At 40.3% G+C, this 22,813-nt stretch overlaps 1 protein-coding gene and 1 non-coding gene across 2 annotated transcripts in view; both read right to left on the minus strand.

Annotated features, from left to right (window-relative positions):
* Positions 1-7,669: 7,669 nt before the first annotated feature.
* Positions 7,670-22,813, minus strand: part of CHP1 (calcineurin like EF-hand protein 1) — a 46,335-nt gene continuing 31,191 nt past the window's right edge. Inside the window, exons 5-7 of the mRNA XM_007081677.2 lie at positions 14,848-14,909; positions 9,799-9,921; positions 7,670-9,641 (exon numbers count right to left, since the gene is read on the minus strand). Coding sequence (XP_007081739.1) covers positions 9,588-9,641; positions 9,799-9,921; positions 14,848-14,909 — 239 coding nt within the window. The 3' untranslated portion in view covers positions 7,670-9,587. The remainder of the gene's footprint in view (positions 9,642-9,798; positions 9,922-14,847; positions 14,910-22,813) is intronic.
* LOC122239817 lies at positions 11,477-11,585 on the minus strand. The gene has a single exon (XR_006219201.1). It is a non-coding gene; the product is annotated as a U6 spliceosomal RNA (small nuclear RNA).

Raw genomic sequence — 22,813 nt, forward strand, 5'->3', positions numbered from 1 at the left:
CCGTGTAGGAGGTGTAGGTCCTCAAACACCAGTACGACTGTCAAACGGGCTGCTTTCCAGAAGAATGGATTCCTAAGGCTGCACCTCCCTGAGATACAATTTCCAAAGTCCTCGGATGGAGCCAAGGAGTCCTATTTTTACAGAAACTTATAAAAGGCAACTACGGGAAAACCTACTGTTAATAATATCATACCTAATGGTGAGACTTCATACTTCCCCTTTAAGATCAGAAACAAGGCAAGTGAGGACACAGGCTCCCTTCACCTCTATTCAACATGGTACTGGGGGGTGTGTGTGGCCAGTGCAAAAAGGCAAGCAAACAAAAGGCATCCAGATTGGAAGAAACAAAACTATCTTTATTTGCAGGTGACGTGATCCTCTGTAGAAAATCATAAGGAGTACACACACAGAGGAAAAACAAAAACAAGACTAATGGAACTTATATGTTTAATAAGATTGCAGGCTACAAGATCAGTATACAAAAATCAACTGTTATTTCTCTACATTAATAACAAAAAATGAAATTAACAACGCATTCACAATAGGATCAAAAAGAATAAAATACTTAGGAAAAAATTTAGTATAACATGTTGAAGATTTATACACCAAAAATATAAAACACACCGAGAGAAATTAAGATCTAAAAAAGTAAAGACACTTTCCATGTTCATGGATTGTTAGATTCAATATTAAGATAACAGTTCTCAATTTGATTAGATTCAATGCAATACCTGACAAAATCCTAGCACTCTTTTTTTTGTAGAAACTAACAAGCTGATCATGAAATGTATAATGAAATATAAAAGTCCCAGAATAGCTAAGACAATTTTGAAAAAAAAAAAAGTCAGAATTATACTACCAGATTCAAAACTGACTACAAAGCTATAGTTATTGAGACAGTGTAATATTCATGAGGATAGGACTACAGAATCCATTGAATAGATTTGGGGATCCAGAAACAAACCCTTCGATTTATAGTCAAATTTTTAAAGTTTATTTTCTTTGAGAGAGAAAGTGTGAGTGGGGGAAGGGAGAGAGAGAGAGGGAAAGAGAATCCCAAGCAGGCTCCTTACCGTCAGCGCAGAGCCTGATGTGGGGCAAGAACCCACGAACTGGGATATCATGACCTGAGCTGAAGTTGGATGCTTAATTGACTGAGCCACCCAGGCACCCCATAGTCTTTTTGACCAAGATGTCAAGATAAGTAATTGGGGAAAGAGTAGTCTCTTTATTTGTTTGTTTATTTTTTATGTTTATTTATTTTTGAGAGAGAAAGAGACAGAGCATGAGCAGGGGAAGGGCAGAGAAAGAGGGAGACACAATCCAAAGCAGGTTCCAGACTCTTAGCTGTCAGCACAGAGCCCAGTGTGGGGCTCAAACTCATGGACAGTGAGATCATGATCTGAGCCGAAGTTGGATGCTTAACCAACTGAGCCACCCAGGTACCCCTAGGATAGTCTCTTCAATCCAGGATATTGGCAGGGTCGATTGATATTTAGCTCAGTTATTAAAATATTAAAATGCTTCCACACTTGCTCTAGAGTACCATTGTCCCAAACCCAAGTTTTCCTTGCCTGCCTCCTCTTACACTCAGGACTCTCCCGAACATACCTTCTATCAGCAACCGAAGGGTTTACTGCCCAGCATAGCAGAGGATCTCTGGGACTCAGCTTTAACCGTACATTCTGATAGATCAGTGTAGTACTAGCTAAAAAATATTTTGAAAATCATTCCCCAATATAGATAGTTTTCTTCCTAGGGCACTGGCAAATAGAAAAGAACCAAATACAAAACCATAAAATAGTGTCAACAGGTATTATACAGAGTGTTTCTCATTTATTTCCTCTTCCTAACAATCATGTCCTTCATGTTTAAAAATTCTGCAGATATACCTATGTGTGTTCCTACAAACACACACACACACACACACACACACACACACACACACACACACACCAAAAACAAAAATAAAAATAAAAACTACTTTTGTAAGATACTGTTATATATACATGGAGAACGTAGTAATTATGTTATGAACCAATTAGGCAGGAATTCAAGATCATCTGGGTAAACCTCTGTTGTAATTTAGTAATTCTGCAAGATTCCTGACAAAAATGTTCATTAAAGATTTTCCTTAAGCAATTCTAGCAACTAAGGGCTAGGGAATGCACTAGTATTGGCAATATCCTGTTCCTCATTTGAATAGTATTATAATTATTAAGAAATTCTTCCTTGGGGCACTGGGCTAGCTCAGTCAGTGGAGCATGTGATTCTTGATCTTGGGGTTATGAGTTTGAGCCCCATGTTGGGGGTAGAGATTACTTTAAAAAATAAATTTGAATTTAAAAAATAAATTCTAGGGTTGCATGCTTGGCTCAGTTGGTTAAGCGTCTGATTCTTGACTTTGGCTCAGGTCATGATCTCACAGTTCATGAGTTTGAGCCCTGTGTTGGGTTCTGTGCTGACATCATGGAGCCTGCTTGGGATTCTCTGTCTCCCTCTCTTTCTGTCCCTCCCCTCTCTCTCAAAAATAAATAAATAAACATTAAAAAAAAAAAGAAATTCTTCCTTACAACAAGTTGGAACCTATAAACCTACCACTTCCATCCACTGTTAATAAATCTTATATATAATGCTTAATGTGTCAGGCACTCATTTAATCTTCATAACAACCCATGAAGTTGATACTGTGATCATCATCATCTTAACAGTTGAGGAAAAGGACACAGAAAGGATATGTGAATCGCTGAAGTTCATGTGCCTGATTAAGGGGCAGAACCAGGATCTGAACCCACCTAATCAGTTTCCAAAGTCCATGCTCTTTTTCCCCCCTAAGTCTATGCTCTTAAATTATACATTAGACTACCTAATTCTGTCATCTAGAAAAATAACATTAGAGCCTTTCAAGAATATATCCTTAACTACCTGGATATAGCTACTTTATTTTCTTTTCTCTACGTTAAAGCCTCGGTTCCTACAATTGCCCAAGACAGTAAGTTGTCCTGAACCCCTTGCCACATTGTTCCTTGGGAATACATCAGTTTGTCAATGACCTTAAAAGGTGATGGTCTTGGGGGCACCTAGCTGGCTCAGTTGGAAGAGCATATGACTCTTGATCTTGGGTCGTGAGTTTAAGCTCCACAAGGGATGTAGTGATTAAATAAATAAAACTTAATACATAGGTTTCTCTTTCTTGCCATCTCTCTTTTTGGCTTAAATATAGGAATTGATATTTATGGTTATTAAAAATCTAGATTGCTGGGGTTGCCTGACTGGCTCAGTCAGGAGCATGTGACTCTTGGTCTCGGGGTTGTGAGTTCAAGCCCTATGTCGGGTGTAGAGATTACTTAAAAAATTAAACCTTAAAAAAAAAAAAAGTCTAGATTGCTGGAGAGTAAAATGATTAAGAGTATCCACTCTGCAATCAGAGTTCCTAGGCTTGAATCCACACTCTACCACTAACTAGCTGTGTGACTTTGATCTTGGGAAAAAACCATTTAGCTTCTCTGTGTCTTAATCCCTTCACCTGTAAAATGGTGATAATAATGATAACTTGATTCCTACGGTTGCTGTGGGGATTAGAGTTAACATCTGTCACACATACAGAACAGTACCTTGCATATAGTAAATGCCACATAAATATTAGCCACTATTGATTGAACACAAACTCTTAAGATGATTTAGTCTCTATTCTTCCATGGAGGGACTTGTATTAACCATTTTTACAGCTTTATGTTACTTAAAAAAATTAGTAAACATCACACTTCTATGTCTTTGTCCTTGGATGCTGAAAAGGATTGGATGATAGAAAAGTGCATGGCATGACAGATTTTCCTTAAATCCAATACTTTTATTTTAAATCTTTTATTTTAAACAGCTATATTGAGCTATAATTCACATACCATACCATCCACCCATTTGAACAGTACAATACAATGGCTTTTAGAATACTCACAAAATTGTGCATTCATCAACACAATTTTAGAATATTTTCATTACTCCAAAAAGAAACTCCATACCTCCTGGCTGTCACTCCCCAATCTCCCATCCAGGCCTTGGAATCATACAGTATTTACCCTTTTGTGACTGACTTATTTCTTAGCATAATATTCTCCAGGTTCATCGATGTTATAGCATGTGTCAGAATTTCCTTCCCTTTTAAGGCTGAATGATATTTCATTGTATGTATATGCTATGTTTTGTTTTTCCATTTACGTGTCAAGAGGCATTTAAGTTGGGGCGCCTGGGTGGCGCAGTCGGTTAAGCGTCCGACTTCAGCCAGGTCACGATCTCGCGGTCTGTGAGTTCGAGCCCCGCGTCAGGCTCTGGGCTGATGGCTTGGAGCCTGGAGCCTGTTTCCGATTCTGTGTCTCCCTCTCTCTCTGCCCCTCCCCTGTTCATGCTCTGTCTCTCTCTGTCCCAAAAATAAATAAAAAACGTTGAAAAAAAAATTTAAAAAAAAAAAAAAAAAAAAAAAAGAGGCATTTAAGTTGTCTCCACCTCTGGCTATTCTGAAAAGTGCTACTATGAACATGGGTATATGAATGATCTCTTTAAGATCCTGCTTTTAGTTATTTTGGGCATATGCTGATAAGTAGAATTTCTGGATTGTTTGATAATCCTATTTTTAATTTTTTATGGAACTGCCATACTGTTTTCCATAGCAACTGCATCCATATTACATTCCTACCAACAGTGCTCCAGGGTTCCACAATTGGGTTGTCTTTTTACTACTGAGTTGTAATTTATATATTGTAAGTACAAGTCCCTTATCAGAGATATGATTTGCTAATATTTTCTCCCATTCTTTTCACTTTCTGGATGGTGTCCTTTGAATCACCAAACCGTTAAATTTTAATGATGTCCAGTTTATCTACTTTTTATTTGTTGTACTTTTGGTGTCCTATCTGAGAAACCATTGCCTAATCCAAGGTCATAAAGATTTATGCCTATATTTTCTTCTGTAAGTTTTAGCTCTTACACTTAGGACTGGATACATTTTGAGGTGATTTTGTTGTTTTTTTTTTTAATGGTGTGAGGTAGGGATCCAACTTTATTCTTTGCATGAGGGTATCCAGTTGCCCCAGTTATACCAAAGACTGTTGTCTCCCCCATTGGATTGTTTTGGCATTCCTGTTAAAGATCAATTGATCATATATGTGAGGACTTATTTCTAGACTCACAATTCCAGTCCATTTCTCCATAATCTATTCTTATGCCAATACACAGTGTTTTGATTACTCAAGTTTTGTAGTAAGTAAATTTTTCAACTGGGAAATGTGATTCCTCCAATTTTGTTCTTCTCTTTCCCGAAAAAGAAAAATGTTCTCTTAACACCGGTATTTATTTATTTATTTATTTTTGACAATGATCTTTTAGATTCTTGGTGCATGATTATTCAACTACCATCTTCAAATACAACTATAATATAATCAAATATTCTCCATCTTCAACATATAAATACTTATTTATCTCATTGATCTGATGTATAAATTTAACAACTGTTTGAAATAAGTGGAAGGAGAATAATTTGGCATATTCAATTATTTGCCAAACACATCAGCACCCTGGTTACCATCAAATTCTTTTCCAGGTCTTCACAAACCACGTAATGACACATTCTAATATTTTCCCAAGGAATAGCAGTGTCTGACTGGCTCAGTCAGTAGAGCATGCAACTCTTGATCTCAGGGTTGTGAGTTCAAGCCCCACATTAAATGTAGAGATTCTAAATAAATAACCTTAAAAAAATAATAAAAAGTAAAATAAAATTTTCCCAGGGAATAATGTCAAACAGATGAGTGGATCATTAATGAAATCTTCTCTTTTCCCCTTTTGCAAACTTTGCTGATATCTGCCTCTTTCTGTTCTCTAGCCATCCCCCAATATCTATGATATCTCATAGATTAGAACTCCTGGGCACAGGTGAGGAGTGCACAGAATACAGTTATTTTTTGCACACACACATTGTATGCTACCCCAGATTTGTGATTCTGTCTCTACATCTGCCAGGAAGAGGCAGCAGGCAGCACAAAATACATCCAAAATTTAGCACATGCATTCTTCTAAAAATGAGTTTTATTCAGAAATTGAGTCAGTTCTTAGAAAATGTTTCATAAAGGGGCACCTGGGTGGCTCAGTCGGCTAAGCATCTGACTTCAGCTCAGGTCATGATCTTCTGGTTCATGGGTTCGAGCCCTGCATCGGGCTCTGCACTGACAGCTCAGAGCCTGGAGCCTGCTTTGGATTTTGTGTGTGTCTCTCTCTCCCACTGTCCCTTTTCCACTCATGCTCTGTCTCTCTTGGTCTCTCTCTCAAAAATAAATAAAACATTAAAAAAGTGTTTCATAAAATCATGGAAGTCTCCATGTCACCTTTCTCCCAGCTGTCATTCTGCAGAGAATATTTTAATAACTACTAGAAATTTTCTCTTCCATTATTGGCAGAACCACAACTCCTACCCTCAAGAAATTCAGCATCATGGAAAATAATGCTTTCTCTCCATAATCTATACAGTTGTTTGCAGATATAAGCCTCTAACCCATGTCACCATTTGATGTCACTATCAACCATTTCTTTTTCAAAAGTGAGAAGGAAAGAGATACGACATCTGTATAAAATTAGACAGGAGTCACTGAGCTCAACCAGGGCACATAGTATTGAGCACATAGATTCAAGTATAGCCTGAATGCCATGAATTAATGTTAAAAATTTCTTTTTATTATCAGTGATGTTTCACTTAATTTCCATTTTATTGAAGTTTACACCCATAAAAACTAGCACTTTTTAGACCCTTCTTAATGACTTGAGGTCTTTTTTATAAACTGATGCTGCAATGCCTTCGGGGTTAATGACCTATTTAGGATTAGTCTACACAGGACTGTTTACTGAGCTATTTAGTTTTTTTATATGGTCTCCTTTGTCAGGAGCCCTTCCTGGTTGTCAGCATACTATTTTTTACTGTAGCCACAAGACTGCTGTTCCTATGGCCATGATCAGTAACATTAAGTTTTCTCCAAAACGGTCACTTCATCTATTTTGCACTTTCACCGAATCCTAACATTAGATTCAACATGAAACAAAACTTAAACACCGTGCAAGTCATTGGAATGAACTTTTGAGGCAGAGGGATGGGAAAGGACAAGAGGGTATTGTGTTAGAATTTGTATGATTGATTCCAGCTATCATTACTACTTTGGGTCCTGTAGCATGCCATTAAATCTAAAAAGAGATATTCGTACCCTACAGACGAAGCAGTCACTGAGTCTTAAAAGATATGAAAAGCCGTGTAACAACAACTGGGTATAATACGTCACTGAGGCTGCACAGGCATGAGGGGGTGGACAACTTAATATCATGCAATAAACATACAGCCTACTTTTAGAGGTCTTTTCTATATTTAAAAAGCCAAGGAGTCAAGAACAGAAGTGGAATCCTACCTGGAGTGAATGGAAAGTGACTGAAGTAACAAAGCTGTGCCCAGAGACACACAGTACACACCCCTAGGATGTGAATGTCCCCACATCCTATGCCCAGGCAGCAGTAGAGCAAACATGCATTTGATAGTACAGATGTAAACCTGAATAAAGGAAACACGGTTTGGGATTTCAAACTTGAAGAAGGGGACTGAGTTCTATAAAATTCTTAGAAACACATGGACAAAATCAAGTTATTTTGTTTTAACCACAAGTATTTATTGATGGATCAAAGAATACAATTTTAATGGAACAGTAAGGCACAACCGTGGATTCAAACAGTTTGCTATACAGCCAAAAGGAGGAAAAAGCCATAAACTTAGGAACTTTAAATATGCAAGTCAAGGAGCCTCTGAAGTACCTCTCTAACAGACCAGTGTCAGCAAATTCTTCCCTTTTATACATTTCCTATAATACATCACTTGATCACAAAGTTAGACCGATACTTCATTAAGAATTTCTCAGTCATTTATACTTGAGTCATCCAGCCTGGCCACTCCTGTTTCCCACCCTTCCCAATCCCTATGCAGCATTTCTGTTTTTAAGCAATTCCCTTCTTGGATAGCCTTCCAAAGCAAGGAAACAAGCAAGCAAGCAATCAATGAGTCAGAGAAAATCGGCCAAGGGCAGATATATAGACATAAAGACTCATAAACAGATGTTAGGATGACAACAGCCTGATTCAGACAGGTCGATACCAAGCTGGATAGGCAGAGAAGTTGCTCTGGCTCATGCAAAAGCCTGTAATGCCACTTCAGGTCGTGCCACTGGTGCCAGACTCCTTGTTTCCAAGATATTAGTGATTTACAAGAGGAGCTAGGAAGTCAACGTAACCAGGTAGCTAATAATAATACATTCAGTGCTTTGGACCTCTTTTAGGAGCCGACTATGGCTTCCAGCATTAATATTTGCCAACGGTAAAATTCAGAGAGGATTTTGTGCAAAACATCAAGACACTGAAGATAACCTTTAAATCTCTTGGACTGGGATGAATTAGGCACTTCCATTACACTAATCTTCCAGTTTGGAAATGTGAATTGAAAAACATTCCAGGGCACATAACACTGAGGCATAAACCATGCTGCAGAAGTGGGGACATACCAGGCTTTTAGAATGCCCAGGCTCCTTGTTCAAAAAGCCATGAGAAAGGCCCCAAGCATATTGGCAGAGCAGCCATTCTGGTGGTGATGATGCCCCCAAACTAAACAAACCTGCAGGCATATGGCTATTTTCTGAAGAGTCAACACTGTACTAACATGAGTAGCCACGTAGGTGTGTATATTGATAATCAGAGGCCAGAGGTAGAGCGACCTGGGCAAGCCACCTAGCACACTTGGCTCTACACCTCTCACCAAGGCCACTACCTTTCAAGAAGAACATCCCCAACCAACGGCCCTTTGATGACAGAGCAGAGTGCAGGGGACCAGAGATGATCATTTTTCTGAGAGAAATGTTGGTTATGGAAAACCTCCTGGAGAGGCAACATCCCAGAGACCCATTTAAGAATGAAGATAGACAAAAACTGCCAGACCACTGCACTATCCTGCCAAGTGAGAAATACATTTAACAGGCATAGTTTAGGGTGCCAAGTAGAACACAGGGACTGAAGCTTAAAGAAAAGCAGGGAGATTGAAAGACAAAGTGAATGATCTGTTGGGTGAGAGAGAGGTAGAAAGCGAGGGATGAAAAAAGATATAAAAAAAAGATGAAGGAGCATGCCAAAGCCTGGCTGGAGGGAAGGCAGCACGGTTTCATCTACATCCAGTGAAAGAGCTTTGCTGGTTGGTTCTTGGCAGGAGTCCCTCTCTCACTTTCTCAGACTGGATGGACATGTGGCATTCAGCAGCAAACCAGGGGAGATGGTATTTAGAAATGGAGATAACTGGCGAATGATACTGAACAGAAATAGACGGGTGTACCATTCTGTAATGCCCTGTTTATACACCAAAGGCAGGTTTGTGTTGACAGACCGTATTTGGGGTTCTCATGCAACAGCAGTAGTACTTGGGGAGAAGGTGGAATGATGGGGTGGAGGTGGGGCTGGTGGTGAGGAGGACTCTCAAGTTCCAGTTCTTAAATACTCAAAAGCAAGAACAGTTTGGTCTCAGTCCTTTAGTGAAGAAATCGGATGCTCATTTTCTGTTCTACGTCCACCTTCTCCAAAACCTGGAAAGAACAAAACAAAACAAAACCCAATTACAGTTATGCAGGTCAAAAGAGGTGATACTGTCCCAAGTTCTTATCTGAATGTTTTTCTCCCTCCCTCCTGTACAACAATTTTAAAGCTTTTCAACATTTTCAAACCAAGAGGTGACTGACTGACCTTAACAAACTCTGTAAAAGAGATGGCGCTGTCCCCATCCTGATCAGCCTCCTGGATGGTCCTGTCTGCAATGCTGCCCAGCTGCTCATCTGAGATATTTACTCCGACCATCATACGTAGCACCTGCAAGACCAAGAGCCAGGAATTACAGGAGACTTGGGGGTCAGGGGAACTCTTTTATGAAGATTAAAGGAAAATTCACTCCCACCCTCTTTTCCTTTGATGTCCTTAAATACAACGGCCAGAAAGCTGAAACCCTTGTCTTCTCATCTAGGCCATTCTAGATAAAGATGTGAGCAGAACTCTTTGGCAAGGTCACTGGATAGGAAGGCAAAGTTTTACTGGGGGAGAGTCGTTTGCATTTTGCTCTTCCCGTTCTTCCTGTCTGGAATATAAATATGATGCTTTCGTGGCATAGCAGCCATCTTGCGACTATGAGGTGAAAGTCGTATTGCTATGCATGCCAGAGCAAGAATACAGAAGCCTGATTCCTGGACGTCACTCAGGTACAGCACCAACCCAGATAATCTATCCCAAGATTTCTTATTGCATGAGGCAAACTAGTTCCTTATTGGTTTAAGTCAGTTTGGTGGAGCTTAATAGGAACCCCATTGGAATGTAGTAGTCCTCTTTGAAGCAGTGGATTATATTAAACCAGCTATTTCTCAAGTGTAACCAAGAAACATAAAGACCTTTGAAGGCTTAAATACTAAATCCTTCTTTTGAGAAAAATAACAAAAATATTTAAAGGGCTACAGTAAAGAGAATTTGAACACTGTTTCACCAAATTTGTTTCACACATAACCAAGAACCCCCCTCTCCTCAATTCTTTAGGGCATAAATATACTCTGGAAATTGCTACTTTAAGCACAATAAGCAACCGTAGTGATATGAAACGAGGGACAGGGTGCTTTTGTGATGCCTCACATTACTGTAGTCAGCCACCTCTGTCTTCAGAGATAAGAGTTGAGCTTTTCCACAGGAAAGAAAGGCCTTCCAGCCCAGCTGTTCACAAGCCTTCCTTTCCCCCACCTCTTACATCCTTATCCAATCTCATGACACAGACTTTTAAAAAAAGAGCTGAAATATGGATTTGCATCAACACTGGTTATTTCTTTTCACAAACTGATTCTTGAAAATTGGAAGGTGTACGTTTGGGGTACAAATTGTACCCCAAATTGGGGTACATATTGAAGGATTAATAGAAAGAGGCAATCCTGGCAAAAATAATAAATGGACAAGTCATTTGCCATCTTCCCTGATCGTCTGTGGCTGACTAGAAAAATTCATCCTCAAATAGCACCTTCTTCAGATCTGCGTCCAATTATTCCTGAGGTGTTTTATTTTTAGAATTAGAGAACTGCATTGAGCATGTGTGCTCTGTGGGGATAGGAGTGGTGTTGTCTGAGGAATCACTCATACAATCTGTTCAAGAGAACAAGAGGGTCTAGAAGTGGCTTGATCCAGGTCCCAGCGACCAGTGGCCCATGTAGTCGTCCAGGCCTCTGTGCCCAGTCAGCTATCCACAGTGCCACTGAGGGCTGTAGTTGGAAGTTCATTAGCAAACAGGGCTTTCATTATTCCCACTTGGTTAATATCTGCTAAGGTTTGTTGTATATTCCTTTCATCAGTGTAAGAAAGCTCCCTTCTATCTGTTTTTATGTCTTTTTTTTTTTAATTTAATATGTAAAGGTTCATAAATTTGCATGTCATCCATGCAGGGGCCGTGTTAATTAATCTTCTCTGTATCATTCCAATTTTAGTATATGTGCTGCCAAAACGAGCACTTTCTATGACTTCTTAAAAAATCATGAATGAGGGTGCCTGGCTGGCTCAGTCAGTTGAGCATCTGACTCTCCATTTCAACTCTTGATTTAGGATTGGGTCATGACCCCAGGGTTATGGGATGGAGTCCTGCACTAGGCTCTGCACTGAGGGTGGAGCCAGCTTGGGATTCTTTCTCTCTCCCTCTGCCCCTCTCCCCTGTTTGCTCTCTCTCTAAAATTAAAAAAAAAAAAAAAGGGGGGGGAGGGGATGCCTGGGTATCTCAGTCAGTTAAATGTCTGACTCTTGATTTTGGGCTCAGGTCATGATCTCACAGTTTGTGAGATCAAGCCCCGCAATGGGCTCTGTGCTGACAGCATGGAGCCTGCTTGGAATTCCCCACCCCCCTCTTCCTCCCTCCCTCCCTCCCTCCCTCCCTCCCTCCCTCCCTCCCTCCCATGTGTGCGTGCTCTCTCTCTTTCAAAATAAATAAATAAATAAACGTTAAAATTTAAAAAAAGGATTTAGGGGTGCCTGGGTGGCTCAGTTGGTTAACTGTCCGACTTCAGCTTAGGCCATGATCTCACAGTTCATAAGTTTGAGCTCCATGTTGGGCTCTGTGCTGACAGCTTAAGCCTGGAGACTGCTTCAGATTCTGTGTCTCCCTTTCTCTTTGCCCCTCCCTGGCTCACGCTCTGTCTCTCTCCCTCTCAAAAATAAATAAATTAAAAAAAAAAAATTAAAAAAAATCATGAATAGATGATGAATTTTGTCAAATGCTTTTATTCTGTGGAAAAGACCGATTTTTCTTTTTTAATCTGTTAATATGGCAAAGTATATTAATTTTCTAATTAAAAAAATGTTTTTTAATGTTTATTTTTGAAAGAGAGAGAAAAAGAGACAGAGAGTGAGCAGGGGAGGGGCAGAGAGAGAGGGAGACACAGAATCTGAAGCAGGCTCCAGGCTCTGATCTCTCAGCACAGAGCCCAATGTGGGGCCCGAACTCACAAACTGAGAGATAATGACCTGAGCCAAAGTCAGATGTTTAACAGACTGAGACACCCAGGCACCCCCTTTTTTTTTTTTTTTTTTTTTTTAAATTTTTTTTTAACGTTTATTTATTTTTGAGACAGAGTGAGACAGAGCATGAACGGGGGAGGGGCAGAGAGAGAGGGAGACACAGAATCAGAAGCAGGCTCCAGGCTCTGAGCCATCAGCCCAGAGCCCGACGCGGGGCTCGAACTCACGGACCGTGAGATCGTGACCTGGGCCGAAGTCGGACGTCTAACCGACTGAGCCACCCAGGCGTCCAGGCACCCCTTTTAATTTTCTAATTTTAAACTAACTTTGAATTCCTGATATAGACCCACCTTGGCCAGAATCCAGTATCCTTTTTATACACTGCTGGATTTAATCTGTCAATATTTTGTTTAGGATTTTTACATCTATGTGAATGAAAGGGATTGTGCTGTAACTTTCTTTTCTTTTTTTAAAGTTTGTTTATTTATTTTCAGAGAGAAACAGTGAGAGAGAGGGAGGGAAGGGCAGAGAGAGACAGAGAACAAGAGAATCCCAAGCAGGCTCCGCCCTGTCAGCACAGAGCCTGACATGGGTCTTCAACTCCTGAACCATGAGATCGTGACCTGAGCTGAAATCGAGAGTCAGATACTCAACTGACTGAGCCACTCAGGTATCCCTGTAATTTTCTTATGCAGTCTTTATAAGGTTTTCACATCAAAGTTATGCTAGCCTCATAAAATGAGTAGAGCAACTATCTTTATTGCAGTATAATTGGTATACAATAAACTATACATATTTAAAACGTGCAATCTGTTAAGTTTTGACATATGTAGACACACATAAAACCATCACCACGATCAAGATAATGAACATATCTGTCATCTCCAAGAGTTCAACCAGGACTTTTTATAAAAATCATACTAGAAAACAACCACTCAGTCTTCCCTTAGGATAAACTCACCACAAACTTTTAAATATCCACTGAATGAATAGTTAAAAATTGCATATCACCAAATATTTTGGACATGGAAGTGTCCAGGAAGATGAAATTTGTTTTCTTCTCACTTTGGTAACATGTTCATATCCTCTTCCTGCTAGGGTAAAACTAGTTCTCTGTCATCTCGACAGCTCATGAACACATTTGTCCTCAAGTCAGTTTGGTCCTGAGGAACACTCTGGTGGCACTGACTGGCATTCTGGCCATATGATCTCCCCACTCCCTGCCTCTGGCTTTTTAAAAATCCTAATAATAGAAAATAAATCAACCCACCACTCCAAAAAATCTTTCTGGCAGCCAGATCTGGGCCACAGGATGAAAACATTCAACTATAGAGCAACTGCCTCTGCCTTTTCTCCTCAGAACTCAGAAGCCCATATATAGCAATTTTAAATAAACTCTTCTCACTGAAGAACGATATCCCCAACTCAAAAGCAAAGAACGTTAACATTGACCTGCAGACTGTTTTGAATTTTGTGCTCAGACATAGAAATATAGAAATACCTTGGGTTGGTCCTTAATTTGGCCTGAGTAATCTTCAGCTTAGAAGACTTCTCAGGACACTGATTGAGTTCAGATTTACTTCAGGGTGAGTGGAAACCACTTTACTTTTTAGGTGTATCTAGAAATAGAGAAATCTCCTCATGGAAATTCCTGAATGTGTTAGCCTCCTAGGGTCCTCCAGATTCGTAAGTATTAAAGAAAAGAGAAAAGGAGAACTTTCTCCCCTCTAACTGTGTATTTAAGGAAGGTGGGGAGGGGAAGAGGAGGGCAATGCTAAGAGGATGAAATGCTAGTAGTCACTGCTAGTGCAAAGACAGGGAATTGTCTTCAGAAGCAAAGACAGTGAGCAGGTGGCTCAGCGTACACCGGCCCAGCAATAGCTCCTTGACTGTTATGTCAAGGCCAAGGACAGACGAGACAGCAGCATTTACCCAAGTGTCATCAGAATTACCTGGATGTCAATAAGCTGATGTGACAATAATTGAACTATCTGACTTAGACCATCTCGCATAGTTTAGCTCTGCTGGTCAGCACCCAAAAGACATTTAGTTAGCTTTTATATAGCAGAGACATCTGTCTTTGAGAACTCAATGAGCCATTTCAAGTTTCCCCAGGTCATCTGGTTCTGACTTATAGTTAGGACAGGATTCTGCACCAGCAGGTGGCAAATAAATGCTTACTGAAAGAAAACAATTCCTGCCCAAAAGAGTAAGCAGGCAGAGGCCCCAACAGTTGTTCGCATGCATGGCAGCTCTCCCACTTACCTGTAATAGCTCATCACGGGAAATCTTGTCATCTTTATCCAAATCATATAGTCGAAAAGCAACTGGTAGGGAAAAACAAAAAGTTACTGGAAATTCAGTAGTGTTTTGCCCCTTCTCAAGGAAGTAAATATGTAAAGGACGCTAGACAGAAATTTGACAACAAATAGTTTTTTAAGAGCAGTGGACATTACTTCCAGACTTTTAAAGACATAACACTTAAGAAACTGAAATGCATCTCATAATTGATGGCATCCTAGCCTTGATAAAATATGTCCCTTCTTCAGGCAAATCAGAGAACTTAATAATAAAAAGAAACAATTGCGTGTCCTTTATCTTACCTTAGAATGTTTAAAAAACAAACAAGCCCATTAGTAGTTCTATACATGAGGTCATCTCACAAAACCCATCTCACAAAACCCATGCACCGCTCACAGGGTGCCAGCCTTAGGTGCCACGCAGGCAAAGAAGCGGACTACACAAAACAGTGCTCTGGGAAAACGGCCACTTTGGGAAATTTGTGCCAAATTTCAAGTCACTGTCTTCCATGTTGGAGCCCTGAAAATAAAGAACTTCAGCTGCAAATAAAAATGCTGAGAATCTGATGGTCTCCTGGCCTTACCATGTTTCTCTCCGGTTAATAAATACATTTTCTGGAAACTAGGATATGTAAGAGACAATTCATGTTGCTGAAGAGCTACCACTGCATGATTTTACTGGCACTATGAAAAATCACAATGAGGAGGTGACTGCCTTGTAATTATAGCTGAACGGAGTGCGGTTTTGAGGCTTGGATTTGCTTACAGTACGCCACTAACATTTTTTGTTTTGGGTAGGGTGCTGTGAATACTAAAAAGCCAAAATCCACTTCTCTAATTATTAAGATACAGATTTAGGTCTTGTCCTCAGCAGCTCATGAGCTAGTAGAGGAGAGCAAAACACACTACTCACTTCACTACATTTGCAGTGTTATCATACATATGAAATGCTGGGGAACAAAACGTATGGCACGTATGCCTTTCTGGTTCAGTAACATTTGAACATAGTCTTGAAAGACAGACAAATCTGATGACAGATGGCATTCTAGGCAGAGCTCACACTAGGTACAAAGGCATGAGAACCCGGATGAGTATCTACAAATTTAAACATCACCCCTCCTCCACTCCTTACCCCTACTGCTGCCAAAAGGAGGAGAGTCCACTAAACGTTAAAAAATTTTAGAAAAATCTAACCTGCTTGTTATAAGGTACATATTAGAATTCTAGAGGAGAGGGGCGCCTGGCTGGCTCAGTTGGGAGAGCATGCGACTCCTGACCTCAGGATTGTGAGTTCGAACCCCACATTGGGTGTGGACATAACTGAAATAAACGTTTAAAAAATTCTAGAGGGGGAAATAACTGGGAAAGACTTTCTCTGATGTGTTTTCTTTTAATTTGGTTAGTTGATTAACTATCTTTACCAAATTTGAGAATTTATATGCTTAGGAGGTTACTATTTTTTTTAATTAAAAAAAATTGTTTTTAATGCTTATTTAATTTTTTTTTGAGAGAGAGAGAAAGAGAGGGACTAAGTGCGAGCAGGGGAGGGGGAGAGAGACAGGGAGACACAGAATCTGAAGCAGGCTCTAGGGCACAGAGCCCAACGTGGGGCCCGAACTCGTGAACCACGACATCATGACCTGAGCCAAAGTTGGCCACCCAAGTGACTGAGCCACCAAGGCGCCCCATGGAAGTTTTGATTCCAAAGGAAAGGAGACAAAGATCATTAGTATTCCTAAAGGAATATCTGTTTAAAATATTCCCCAAAGTGAAAACACAGACACACACATACCCCCGTACATGCTGTCAAGTTTCTAAAATACATCAAATGTGTTACCTATTAAGCAATCTTCAGGATGATTTCAGAAGGGAAATCTATATATAACCCATATATAGTTATGCTATATAACCCATAAATAACTTTCTGAATTTTTTTAAACAACATTTTTTTTGTTTCTTTTTTAAAACAACCATTTATTTTCATTTTTTAAAAAGTAATCTCCATGCCCAATGTGGGACTCCAACTCATGACCTTGAGATCAAGAGTCGCATGTTCTACTGACTGAGCCAGCCAGAATTTTTTAATCAGGTACCTCTTATAAACACACCTCTTTCGGGACACCTGGGTGGCTCAGTCGGTTGAGCATCCAGCTTTGGCTCAGGTCATGATCTCATGGTTTGTGAGTTTGAGCCTGGCATCGGGCTCACTGCTGTCAGCACAGAACTGGCTTCAGATCCCGTCTCTCCCTCTCTCGGCTCCCTTCCTGCTCGCGCTCTCTCTCCCTCTCTCAAAGATAAGTAAACATTAAAAAAAAAAACAAAACAACCCACCCCTTTCTGCCAAGGTATTTACAGAAGCTAGAACTGTTAATTCTTAAAACCTAGCTGCCAAGGACTAAAGGTTTCTATCCCCCTAGTCCCGACCAAAATTCCTATGTTAGAACCCTCAATCCCCAATGTGATGCTACTAGGAGGTGGGGCCTTTGGGAGGTAATTAGGGTTAGATCAAATCATGAGGGCGGGGCCCTTGTGATGGAATTAATGCACTTATAAAAGGAGGAGACAGGAAATCTCTCCTGTCTGTCTCCACCTCTTTCCCCATGTGAGAATAGGGCAAGAAAAAGGGACCCCAGTCTGGGTGAATCAGGACACTCGCCAAAGAACCTGACTACGCTGGCCCCCTGTTCTCAGACTTCTAGTCTCCAGAAATGTGAGAAATGTCTGTTTAAGCCACCCAGTCCATGGTATTCTATTACAGCAGCCTGAGCAGACTAAGACATCAGGTAAATTCAGAGATTACCTGATAGGACCTTTCAGGAAAAAAATGCAGCAATAGTAGTTATTTCTTAACTGACATGGATTCCAATCAGGCAGTTCTGGCCCTGAACCAGCAAACACATTTTTCCCAAGATAACAAATGATCAAATGCGCAAATGACCGAGCATTTTTGTTAACAATGCCCTATTTTCTCTTCTCATCTCTCCCTCTCTTTCTCAATTAAGTAGGCTTCATGCCCAGTGCAGAGCCCAACACAAGGCCTGAACTCACGACCCTGAGATCAAGACCCAGGACGCTTAACTGACTGAGTCACCCAGGCACCCTTCCTCTTGTCATCTCTCTTTCATCTCCCTATTCTTGGTCCTGTGATTTGGACTCCCCTAATCTTGAGCTGTCCATGGCTTTAATCTAGTTCCATGGCTTTAAATGCTTTCTAGCGCTCATGATTCCCAAATGTGCAACTTCAGCTTTGACCTCTCCTCTGAGCTCCTGACATGGATGTCAAAGCAATATGGTGGGGTGCCTGGGTGGCTCAGTTACTTAAGCATCAGAGTCTTTTTTTTTTTTTTTTTGGGACAGAGAGAGACAGAGCACGAACGGGGGAGGGGCAGAGAGAGAGGGAGACACAGAATCGGAAGCAGGCTCCAGGCTCCGAGCCATCAGCCCAGAGCCTGACGCGGGGCTCGAACTCACGGACCGCGAGATCGTGACCTGGCTGAAGTCGGACGCTTAACCGACTGCACCACCCAGGCGCCCCTAAGCATCAGAGTCTTGATTGCAGCTCATGATCTCACCATTCTTGAGTTCAAGCCCCATGTCAGGCTCTTTGCTGACAGTGGAGAGCCTGCTTGGGATTCTCTTTGTCCCTCTCTCACTTCTCAAAATAAATAAATAAATTTAAAAACGACACTTTAAACAGTGCTGGGCACATAGTAGGAGCTCAATAAATGTCACCTCCCTACCATTACCTCTCTGCCTTCCTTTCTCACCACTCACTTCTTTCTTGGGACAGCTGCTTTGTTCTCTGAACAGATCAAGTACTCATGGACCCTACTTGTTCCCTGTGCCTAGAGCTCTCTTCTGTTCTCTGCATGGCTGGTTCATTTTTAGCTCAGAGAGGCTTTCACTCACCACTCCTTGTATGCAGTGACATTCCCTATCACTTTCTCATCTCACCTTATTCATTTCCTTTACAGAACCTGCCACAGTCATAAAGTCGTAAGATTTATTTCTTCGTCTGTCTTTTCCCATATATAGTCTGACTCCCTTATGAGATCATAAGCTCTATGAAAGCAAAGACCTTATCTGATTTATGCATCATTGTACCAAAGACCTAAATTAGTACCTGGCAAACAGCACTTGCTCCAATATTTGCTTAATGAAAAAATCAAATGAATGATTTTAGTCAAATCTTTACTTTTTAATCATTGATTTTCTTTCTTTTTCTTTCTTTCTTTCTTTCTTTCTTTCTTTCTTTCTTTCTTTCTTTCTTTCTTTCTTTCTTTCTTTCTTTCTTTCTATGTTTATTTTTGTGAGAGATACAGACAGATCATGAGTGGGAGAGGGGCAGACAGAGGGAGACAAAGAATCTGAAGCAGGCTCCAGGCTCTGAGCTGTCAGCACAGAGCCTGATGTGGGGCTCGAACCTATGAACCATGAGATTATGACCTGAGCTGAAGTCATGTGACTTAATCGACTGAGCCACCCAGGTGCCCAATTCTTCTTTTTTTTAAAAAAAGGCTTTGGTAAAATATACATAAAATTTACTATTTTGACCCTTTTACAATGTATAGTTAAGTACATTCACATTGTTGTGTGACCATCACCACTATCCACTCCAGAATTTTTTCATCTTCCTCATGAAACTCTGATCCATTAAACAATAACTTTCCATTTCCTTCTATCCTTAGCTTGACAACTTTTTCTCTATGACTGTGGGCTACTCTAGGAGCCTCACCTAAGAAGAATCAAACAATATTTATCCTTTTGTCTGACTTTTTTTTTTTTTAAGCATAAGTAGATTCATCCAAGTAGCGTGTGGCAGAATCTCCTTTTTTGAGGCCAAATAATGTTCCACTGTATGTATACAATGCATTTTGTGTACCCTTTCATCTGTTGGTGAACATTTGGGTTGCTTCTACCTTTTAGCTATTGCGAATATGCTGTTCACTATTTCTTCTTGGCCACTTTCCCTAATTCCACTTTACCAATACTCCTATCATCCAAATAAAATAGCTTCACGCAGACAACTTACTTCCCTTCCCACATCATTCATTATGAAATCACTAGGAGGCCGGGGTGGCTCAGTCGGTTGAGCATCCAACTTCGGCTCAGGTCACGGTTCCGTGAGCTTGAGCCCCGCGTAAGGCTCACTGCTTTAAACACAGAGCCTGCTTTGGATCCTCTGTGCCTCTTCCCCGCTCATACTGTCTCTCTCAAAAATAAATAAAGCGTTTAAAAAAAGAAATAATAAAAATTAAAAACTGAAATCTTTTAAGAAGACAATTAGAACATCAACAGGGAAGTTTATAAACCTCTCCCCTACCTACCACACCCTGGACCACCACAAGGTGGGGTGCACCTTTCATGTAGGACATTACAACCTCACTGATCTGAAGAGGAGATAGAGCAATTAGTAACCGTTCCCAAGAGACAGAGCAGTAGTACTATGTGTTCTTAGGTATAGTTCAGCCTTGGGGGTTTCCCTTGACATTCTTTCACTGCAGCATAAGAAAGAAATAAGACAAAGTGTGCTCTCAGAGCTCCTGTTCTGTGTAAAAGATGGATCGTAATCAAACTTGGTTCCAGAAACTCATATTTTAAACTAATACACCCCCTATGGAAGGGAAATGTGTCTTAGTGGCAAATATATCGCTAGATATACAATGTTAAGTTGCTCTCAGTCTACACCAGGAAGCGCCATCTTGCTGCTTTCATAGCTCTGTGGGAAATTCAGAGAAAACCAATATATAAACATAAGTAGATATCCAGGACTTTCCTATAGGTTTGGTTTCATCGATCTAATTACATGAATGTAATCTCAACAGATAGGCTGCAACAGAATTCTTTTTTTTTTTTTTTTTTTTAAATAGGCTCCACGCCCAGTGTGGATCCCAACGCAGGGCTTGAACTCATGACCCTGAGATCAAGACCTGAACTGAGATCAAGAGTCGGACACTTAACCGACTGAGCCACCCAGGTGCCCCAGATTGCAAAAGAATTCAATTGGTTTTCAGCTTCCTGTAAAAGTTGGTTTGAAAGCCAAGATTAAAGTAATGGTAAAAACTATGGATAACTTGCACAGCACTTTGCTATTATTCTATCTCATCCTAAAGTTTGCCATTTCTGTGGCATTCAGATCTTCCTCCTTCCTAACAGACTCTCATCTACAGCTGTCTGTCTCATTTCCGTCAGATGTGAACAGGGAAACACATAGCCTAGTTGTTGAAAGCCATCATATGACCATGAGGAGCCATGCCTTTGGATGAAGCAGATCCTAAGGATGGCAAAGTAGAGCAATAGAAAAAACACAATAAACTCTGACACTTGCCTGACTTGTAAAGTGAGATAATACATTTAACTTATTGTCCAATCCAGATGAGTCAGCTAAAGGTATCCTAACTGATACACCAAGTAACTTCCAAATCTGTTTGGAATATTTTCTTTGGGGTCAGTGTGAACTAATGTACTTAGACCACAGCAATTTATAAAGGAAATAAACTACAAAGAAAGGACTCTACAGATGTGTTGCATAAAATATCTGGATCAAGCTATGGGAATCCAAAGCTAATGAACTGCAGTTTTTTTCTCTTCTTACTATTATCTGCTTGCTGAGTAAAAGGTCTATAATGCAGAAATTTTACCACAAGGGGTTCAATTTGCTTTACGTACTTGTTTATCTGTTTCTTCTATTGTGGTAAAATACACATAGAATTTACCATCTTAACATTTTTACATGTACAGTTCAGTGGCATTAAATACATTCACATTGTATAATCATCACAACCATCCATCCCTGTAACTCTCTTCATCTTGTAAATCTGAAACCCTATACCTTTATTATTTTTTTTTAATGTTTATTTCTTTTTGAGAGAGAGAGCGAGAGCACATGCAGGGGAGGAGCAGAGAGAGGGAGACAGAGGATCTGAACTGGGCTCTACACTGACAGCAGAGAGCCTGATGCAGGGTTCAAACTCATGAACCATGAGATCATGACCTGAACCGAAGTAGGACGCTTAACCAACTGAGCCACCCAGGCACCCCCCGTATACCTTTAAATAATAACTCCCCACTCTCCCTTCCCCCTATCCCTTGCAACCACCATTATATTTTCTGTCTTTAAGATTTTGACTACCTCTAAGTCCTCATAGAAGTAGAATCATACAGCATCTTTTTGTGAGTGGCATTATGCCTCAAGTGGTATAATGTTGTAGAATATTTCAATTTTCTTCATTTTCCAGGCTGAATAATATTCCCATGTATTTATATAGCCCATTTTTGCCTACCCATTCATTCTTGGACGGACACTTGAGTTGTTTTCTCATTTTAGCTATTGTGAATAATGCTAAGAACATGACTGCCTGTACAACTATCTCTCCAAGATCTTGCCTTCGATTCTTTTGGATATATACCTGGAAGTGGAAGTGCTAAATCATATGGTAATTCTATTTTTAATTTTTTGAGGAACCACCATACTGTTTTCCACAGTGGCTACACCACTGCCAACAGTGGACAAGGGTTACATTCCTGCCAACAGTGGACAAGGGTTCCAATTCCTCTGTATCCTTGTCAACACTTGTTATTTTCTGTTTTTATTTGTTTTTTGATAGTACCCATCCTAACGGGTATAAGATAGTATCTCATTATAGTTTTTGTTTGCATTTCTCTAATAATTAGTGATGTTGAACATCAACATCATGTGTTCGTGGGCCATCTACAAAGCCTGATGTGAAGCTCAAAGTCACTAACCGTGAGATCATGACCTGAGCCAAAACCAAGAGTCAGACACTTAAGTTGAGCCAGCCAGGTGCCCCCAATTTCTCTAATTTTTTAAATGTTTATTTATTTGTTTTGAGAGAGAGAGAGTCAAGCAGGAAGGGGCAGACAGAGAGAGCGAGACACAGAATCCAAAGCAGGCTCCAGGCTCTGAGCTG

The sequence above is a fragment of the Panthera tigris genome, chromosome B3 (genome assembly GCF_018350195.1).
Source record: "Panthera tigris isolate Pti1 chromosome B3, P.tigris_Pti1_mat1.1, whole genome shotgun sequence".
Taxonomy (NCBI): Eukaryota; Metazoa; Chordata; class Mammalia; order Carnivora; family Felidae; genus Panthera; species Panthera tigris.